Source organism: Mustela nigripes, chromosome 6, assembly GCF_022355385.1.
Source record: "Mustela nigripes isolate SB6536 chromosome 6, MUSNIG.SB6536, whole genome shotgun sequence".
NCBI lineage: Eukaryota > Metazoa > Chordata > Mammalia > Carnivora > Mustelidae > Mustela > Mustela nigripes.
In genome coordinates this window covers 68,018,932-68,027,052 of record NC_081562.1, presented here as the reverse complement: position 1 = coordinate 68,027,052, position 8,121 = coordinate 68,018,932, and the positions used below count along the sequence as shown (strand labels likewise).

General features: G+C 46.3%; 1 protein-coding gene across 1 annotated transcript; it reads right to left on the bottom strand.

Annotated features, from left to right (window-relative positions):
- Positions 1 to 559: 559 nt before the first annotated feature.
- Positions 560 to 7,533, bottom strand: BHLHE41 (basic helix-loop-helix family member e41). The gene is made up of 5 exons (XM_059402751.1): positions 6,981 to 7,533; positions 6,778 to 6,841; positions 6,346 to 6,453; positions 5,908 to 6,019; positions 560 to 5,430 (listed from the first exon to the last, which is right to left on the bottom strand). The coding sequence occupies exons 1-5, from the start codon at positions 7,367 to 7,369 to the stop codon at positions 4,316 to 4,318; spliced, it is 1,788 nt and encodes a 595-aa protein (XP_059258734.1). The 5' UTR covers positions 7,370 to 7,533; the 3' UTR covers positions 560 to 4,315.
- Between the last annotated feature and the right edge of the window lie 588 nt (positions 7,534 to 8,121).

Genomic DNA, 8,121 nt, shown 5'->3' with positions numbered 1-8,121 from the left:
TTTCCGCTAAAAAAAAAAGTAAGGAAATAAAAGAAAAGATAAACAATATGGCACTTGAATATAGAAGCTTCAGTTTTCTGAATCAGTTTCATGGGGTCACATATCGTTCCCTGAGGCCAGATAACTTGGACATCACTGGATTCAGAATTTTAAAATATCAACTTTTAAAAAGGTACAGTTTGACATTTGTTTGGAGTTTCCAGTACGGAATCATTGAACTAGTGTGAGCAGCCCAATTATAAGACAAATGTCCAACTCCCTTCTAGTAGCCTATTTTTAAAGTACATGCTGAACGTGTTTTTTAGTATAAATCTCACAGGAAATATGTGATAATTTTCTGTGTAAATCTTCTATTAAATTCTATGAAAATCGGCTCAGGTCATGATCTCAGGGTCCTGGGATCGAGTCCCGCATCGGGCTCTCTGCTGAGCAGGGAGCCTGCTTCCTCCTCTCTCTCTCTCTGCCTGCCTCTCTGCCTACTTGTGATGTCTCTCTGTCAAATAAATAAAATAAAAAATCTTTAAAAATATATATATATAAAAAAAATTCTATGAAAACAATAACTTAACACTGTATTTAAGCCTACACAGTATACCCATTTTGAGCTGATGTAAAGCAACACAGAACAATGGGTATTGATGTGAGGGTCCAGTAGGTTACGAATTTTTGTTTAATGGAAAACACCAGATTGCCATCTGAAGTAAAAGACAATTATCACCATAGTACAGCCAGCTTTTAGCATTATAATGGCCTTCATTGGTTCATGAAGGCTCTGTACATTTTCGTCTAAAGGCCTTAGTATGTTTGCCCAACCTTGTCTTCTAAGGATCTCAGATTGGCAATCACCTTCCATGGAGAGGTTCAGAACTGACCTGTGACACATTCAGAAATAGGCTGAGGCTTCCTTTACCTACTTTTGAACAAAACTTAGGGCCTGCATGGCCAATAACAGAGAACTAAATGAAAAAAAAAAAAAAACTTTTCACAATGATAGGAACTAAAACCCCAGTCAAACTTGAAATAGTTATTAAAATGTAGTTTCTAGTGCCTTCGCTCTTTATGGGGAAAAAGCCACTTATCAATTCAGAATAATGTTTGCTGAGAAATATATGTATGCTTTAAAATCAAATGGCATAATACTATAGGTATACTATATGTATACAAGCAGCACTAACCCACGATTGGTATTTGTCTTAGGTTGAAAAATCACATATATTACAACACATTTTTTCTTAAAGTTCACCACTGCAGGTATAGGACCATCCTTGTGAATCATTCCTGGAGTCATTACTCCAGTGTTTTAATTCATAAAATAATCAATTACCAAAATAACACATTTCAGATGCCATGTAGACAGTATTATTTTTCAGTTCTGAAAATCTAACTTTATCTTATTACCATGTAAGTACATGGGCATTTGGACTAAATAACTGGCCTATAAAATCTGGTCCAACCCTAACTTTTACTTTATCATACCAAAATTATACAATTGCTAAAACATCTATTGTTCTCCAATTAAATTTGAATCTTTTTTGGTTATGAAACTAATATTATTACAGTAGGACATTAAGATGTAGCTCAAAATACTTAAAATATGACTTTTTCCAATTATTCTGAGTTAGACAATATTTTTTTAAGTTCAGTAGATTACAATGCTCCAAAATCCTACATAGTTTTCTAATGGTAATTTTTACTTCCTTTGTTCTTGTGGTTTATTTATGACGTTTCATGAATGCTGTCCAATCAAATTCAGTTTATGCGTTGAAGATGCTGTGGTGGTAGGTAGTTTACCAACTTGGGGATGCGGTACATCTTGGCCTCTTTTGCTAGCTACAGGTAGCTATTTGTCTGATCCTAGGAGGGTATAGAATAGCTCTGGACTTCATATTGTAAAATGCAGGGGGCTTGACAAATTCATCTCTGAGGTTCCTTTGGCTCCACATTCTAGGACTTGGTAGTTTGGTTGCCGTAAGTCAGCAGAGGGAGCACTTTTTCTACATCTTATAAATTTTGACTATTATTTCAACACCTTTCAAAAATCAAGGGGTTTGTGAAGGTTATTTAAATGAAAAATTGACAATCCTTCCCATATCAAATCACGAATTTGGCCATGAATCTGAGAAAAGCCTACAACTAATTTATTTCTTTTCCTTGAATTCCATGATTAAGTCCCTCAAGAGAATTCTTTTATAAAGGTTAAGGAGCTAAAAATATAAGAAGAAAGTTAAGCACCCCAAAGTGGCAGTGTATTTATTCTGGACCCAGTGAAGGAGAAACGCCAGAGCATCCAAAAGTCTATCTGGAATTAAGGTGAGAAGTCAAAAATTAATCAATCAAAATCATGAGCAAATTGGGTCTAACATAAACAGACCACGCAAGGGATTGGTAGGTTTTTCTTTTGCACTTTTCATTGAGATACATTGGAAGCAAGTAGGCAGACACAGCCAGAGCCTGAAGGCTTGTAAGAAACTGGAAACATGGGCTATCAAGCCAATGACAAAGTTGTATATCTGAGAACGTTAATAACTTTCATCCCTAAATTTATAGATACCTTAAAACTAATGGAGCATTATGCCTTTTTAATTATTAGACAATCCCGTATCGTATGTTAAAGTTTTTATTCCTTAGTAAGAATTTTAAAATCACAAAATAGTGTGGCAATATTTAGGTAATAGAATTTACGGAGTGCTGAAAATACTAGAATATAAAGATAATTTCTAGTTTATCTTCACATACTAAAATTTTCTAAACCAGCTGGTTTCTTGCAGACGGTATTTATTTTTTTTTAATAATTTAAGACAGCATAAGCTTGTACCAAGCATAAGCATTGTAACAAAAGTGCAACTTTTCAGCAAATCCTCCCCAAAAGATATTTTAACTCAAAATATCATTAGCACATAGTTTCTCCCTACAAAAATAGCATGTCAGACATCATTAATTGGATGTATTAACAACTATGTACATAAGAGCCACCTTGTAGGCTAAGAGTTTAACGTTGTTTAAACACAGCGTTTGAGGCAAACAGTAGCAACAGCAGCAGCAAATGCACCAAACTGACTAAAAGACCCAGATATTTTCTTCACTTATAGTCAGACTGTTGTGTCTCACCCCTTACATAACATTCAAGTGAGATTTCTCACAGTGCTACCTTGGCAACAAACTAAAAATATCTAGACAAGGTCTTGGTTTAAGCCTTATTAAAAAAGCTTTCTTTGTGATTATCTGGTATCTGGTTTGGTCTCCAGAAAATACATAGACTTGGAGATAGGAAGGCCTCCCAAGGCTTCATTCCACATCTTTACAGCATTTCCAATCAAAACTGACCAGTTTAATGCTTTCCTCCACTTTTGTTATTTAACAGAAAATAGGAGAAATCATTTTGGATTTAAGTTCAGTGCACATTCCTTTTTTTTTTTTTCTTTACAGCAAGATTATAACAACTTAAAACATGGTGAATTAAATAATGACAAGGTGGGAATAGATGCACTATATATATACATATATGTATATGTATATATATGAAATAATGAAATTAAGACACATCAATTAATTCACGGTTACTTTCTCCATAAAGTGCTAGTAAATGTACCAGGAATGATTCTGGCCTTCCTCATCCATCTCCTTCCCTGACTCAGTTCTGACTACGGCCCAACTCTGAGTCTCTTTAAACAAGAGCAAGTTACTAAGGGATACCATTCAAACCACTTCAGAAGAGGTTGCAACGTAAGTGACTGGATCCTCACTTCTTCCTCTTTGAAAAATATATGCCTTTTAAAAAGCTGAACATTATAAAATACTGAAGAGTAAATTCAATTCTAAAAGATCCTCATTCTGCCTGTGGAACGCCTCCTGAAGCAGGTGGGAGAGTTATGCGTGCGGGCAGATAAGAACTACCCACTGGCTTTTGGAGGTCAACTCCTGGGCCACAGTTCCCCTACCCTGGTTCAGTCAGCTCCCCCCACGGAGCAGACCCTTCTCCCTCTGGAAATAGGTTCTGCATTTTAAAAAGATAATGGAACATGGCCTAAAGAAAGGCAAAACTGATTTGGGCGAATTCTTTAAAGAAAGTATCAATATTGCAGACGTTCTTTTATAGCTGGTGAGGGAAGAAAGGGCCGTTAGTGTGCGGACGGTGGGGTGGTGAGGGATGAGCAAAACAGGAACTCCGAATGTACACAAAACACCTGTGTTGTTGTTTTAAAAGCCTGTCGTGCATCTATTACACTTCCTCCCTTACAAACGTTAAGGGTGTTTTACTTATTAATATTATTATTCCGCGACAACCCTCGTCCTGTCTAAGAAAGGGGGCGAGGATTCAGTGGGTTTCCTTTCCTGGCTGCGAGGGATCTTCCTGAGCGGAGCTCTCCGGGTTCCCGGGCTCGCGGGCGCCGGCGAAGGACAGGTGGGTGCGGCCGTGCGGGTGCGGGGGGTGCAGCGCCCCAGGGGGCGCCACCTCGTGCGGTAAGAGGGTCGCGGCGGCGGCGCCGGCCTTCTCCGGAGGGGGCGACAACACCGAGGACAGGCAGGGGAAGGCGGCGGCGGCGGCGGCGGCTGCGGCGGCGGCGGCCGCGGGCGCGGGGATGCCGGGGTACAGCAGTGGGAACGGGGCGGCGGCCGCCGCCGGGTACAGGTACTTCTCCAGGCCACTCTTGTCCAGGAAGGGCTGCACGTAGGCGGCCGCCGCGGAAGGCGAGAGGAAGTAGAAGGGCAGGCAGAAGGGGGCCGCGGCGGCCGCGGCGGCGGCGGGCTGCGCGAAGGGCGCGCCCCCGCCTCCGCCGAACGCCACCAGAGAGCTGAGCAGGGCGGCGTCGGGTCTCAGCAGTGCTGCGGCGGCGGCCGGGTCGGGCCCCAGGAGAGCGGCCGCCGCTGCCGCCGCGCCGCCCCCCAGGCCGCCGCCGCCGCCGCCGCCGCCGCGAGAATCCAGCTTCATCCTCTTGGGCGCCGGCGAGTCCTCTCCGGGGGGCTCCTGCTTGATGGTGACGCGGCCCGCCCCGGAGCCCTTGCCCTTCTCGCGGTCCGGCCTCGCCTCGGCCTCGCCGCCGTAGCCGCTGTCGGTGTCCGTGTCGTTCTCGGCGGCGAGCTCGGCGCTGGGCTGAGTCCGCTGGATGACCGGCACGCAGTGGGCGAGGGGCTCAAGCTTCTGCCCCCCACGCTCCAGGCAGGGGGCGGCCGCGGACCCTGCGGGGGCGGCGACCGAGGGCGCGCCGGAGCCTTTGCTCAGGGGAACCTGTTGAGTCAACAGCTGGGGGGTGGGCAAGAACTGGGTGGCCACGGCGTGCAAGTGGTTGATCAGCTGGACACACCGCTGCTCCCTAGGCGTCCAGCTCTCAAACCGGGAGAGGTATTGCAAGACTTCTTTGGCGCATGTTTGAAATCCCGAGTGGAACGCATCCAAGTCGGACTGAATGGGCGATTTCAGAGATCGCTCCCCTAGGACGAGGAAGGGGGTGGGGGTGGGGCAGAGGAATGGAGGCAACAAGAAAAATACCGACCGACGTTAAAACATCTGCTTATCACGTGGGCCCTACATTGACTAAAGTGATCTCGGTTTTTCCTCTGGATTCGGGTGATATAATCCACCGGTTGCCGAGGGGCGGGGGGGGGGGGCTGGGGGGGGGGGGGGGGGGGAGGCAGGGGGGCGCTCTACTCCCAACTGAAAAGCCAAAGTGGAGAGCGCAACCGCCACTTTAAATAAAAATCTGATTCCTCTGAGTTCTGCTGAAAGCCTCCAGGATGCTTCGGGAAATGGGCACTTTCCAACGAAGGGAAAGTATAAGCAATTTAACAAATGAGAGTGAGCCCGTGGGCCCGAGGAAGGAGGTGGGGGGGGGGCAGAGTCCTAAACACTGCCCCTCTGTGGGCTGCCCGGGTTCATCAGGGGGAGCTGGCCTCCCTGAACTGACTTACCATTCTGTAAAGCAATTATCTTCTGATGCTGCTGTTCGGTTAAGGCTGTTAAAGCTTTTAAGTGTTTTAAAGTTAATTCCAAGACTACCGCTTTCTCCAGATGCCCCAGAGTCTGCAATGGTGCAAAAGAGAAGGGGGCACTTTGTTACTAAAAACACATTATTTGGCTTGATTGGTTCTCCGCTCAGCACAGCAACTTAAGCAAAGACTCGGAAAGAAGTACTATTCCTATACTTCTTGAGCTTTCCAGAAGACGGGTTATACATGACTTCTTGCCTTCAGTAGTGAGCACCTACTCTTGAGTTTGTGGGAAACTCTACACTACAGCGCAAGTAGTAAGGCTTATGATATTTACATTTATTCTTATATCTCTGGGAGTAGTACCAAGCTATTAACACACCCTTGGAGAGCAGCAAAGAATGAAAATGTGCATCTTACTGTCAACTTCAGATGTTCAGGCAGTAAATCTTTCAGCTGAGCAATGCATTCATTAATTCGATCTCTTCTTTTCTTTTCTATTAATCTGTGCGGTAATTTGTAGGTATCCTTAATATACGACAATCATGGAAGAAAGACAACAATAAGCTACACATTTATTGGATAAGACAATAAGCCCCCCCCAACCCCCCCCCATATTATGTGATCAACTATGCCCAAGAAACCCTTTGCTCTGGACTGTTCTGAAATGCAATTTGAATTCAGGTGTGATGTTTAATCTCCCCCTGAGAGTATCCAGCAAACCACTTAAAATTCACAGTTGGGGAACCTCAAGGGCTGGAATATATTTGCGGGCAGAGCTTCGCTGTGAAATCAATGGCCCTAATTAACTATCCAGGCAGGTTATGGGGAACATCGGAAACTTACACTTACCTTGCTATCGTCTCGCTTCATGCTTCTTTTGGGCTTACACATATACAAAGAGGAATAGTCCAGTCTGCAAAACAGAAATCAGCATCAGGCACCCATTCGGGGAGGGGCACTGTCCTTGCCCGATCCATACCACTTTCTGGAGAAGAAAAAAAAATCAAACTGAAGCCTAGACAGATATACGCAAGGGGGTGCGTGCACCTTACCCTATAAAATCTCTATGTTCCAGTAACTGTCTCTCTTGCAAATGAGGAATTCCTTCGTCCATGTTCAACCGCTGTCCGCTTCCTCTGTTTCGATTTTTGGGGTTCTGTTCTATAATCTGTGGGACGATAGCTTTGGGAGATCTTGGGGGGATCTGTGCGTCTCCAGTCTCTCTCTCTCCCTTCTTCAGTGCAGTGTTGAAAGTGTGAAGCAGTTGGTTCCCCCCCCCTCCCACCGCGCTCGCTCTCTGGCACACACGCACACACACGCACGCACACTCGCGCCGTCCCCACTGCGCTGGTAGTTTGCTCTCACTCCGGGCAGTGTTTGGCCACAGGGCACGCGCGTCGCCGGCCAGACCAGCACCCAGCTCACGTGCGGAACGTACCATCCGCGGTCCAGCCCGGAGGGGGGCGGGGGAGGAGGGGCCGGGCCAGGAGTGGGTGTCGGGAGCAGGCTACGAGGGAAGGCGAGAGGCAGGAGGGGGCGGGGACACCTGATCAGGGCCACCGGAAAGGAAAAACAACTTCGGCCAAGCTATTCATCTTGCCAAAGGCGTTGCAGTCAGCTGGGGGAGGGGGTGGAGGCGCCGGGGGGTGCGGGGCAGCCAGGGCTTCCTCCGCTCGGAAATGCTACTCCCTCAGTTCGTCCGTCATTACGGTGCAGGAACGTGAACGTGGCTTTTTGCTTCGCCACCGACTGCACTGGTGGTTTGGACCAGATAAAAGAAAGAAAATTCACGGTGGGTAAACTTCAGTCCCAAAAGACAATTTGGAGACTTGTTTGCTCACCGCTCAGTGGCCTGGGGGGACCCCTTGGCCCTGGTTGGAGGTTGCCCCCTAATGGGGCAACTTGAAATCCGTTCCCTGAAAGATTTAAAATAAATGAAAATGTAGTCACTGAGTTAGAACGTCGCAATCCAAGTGTCTTTCGGCGACACGGTGTCCCTGGGCCACCCAAACTTCCCGCAGCAGCCGGAATTGCGGTGCCACTAATCACAGAAGCAGATGACGACGTTTGGGGCCTCTGGTGCTCCCAGAGGAACGCGGCGGGAGGGAGGAGGGAGGTGGGGGGGGCACAAGAGGGGCTACCGCGGAAAAGCAATGCAGCATTATCATTCGCCGGCTAAACTCCGTCGCCCCT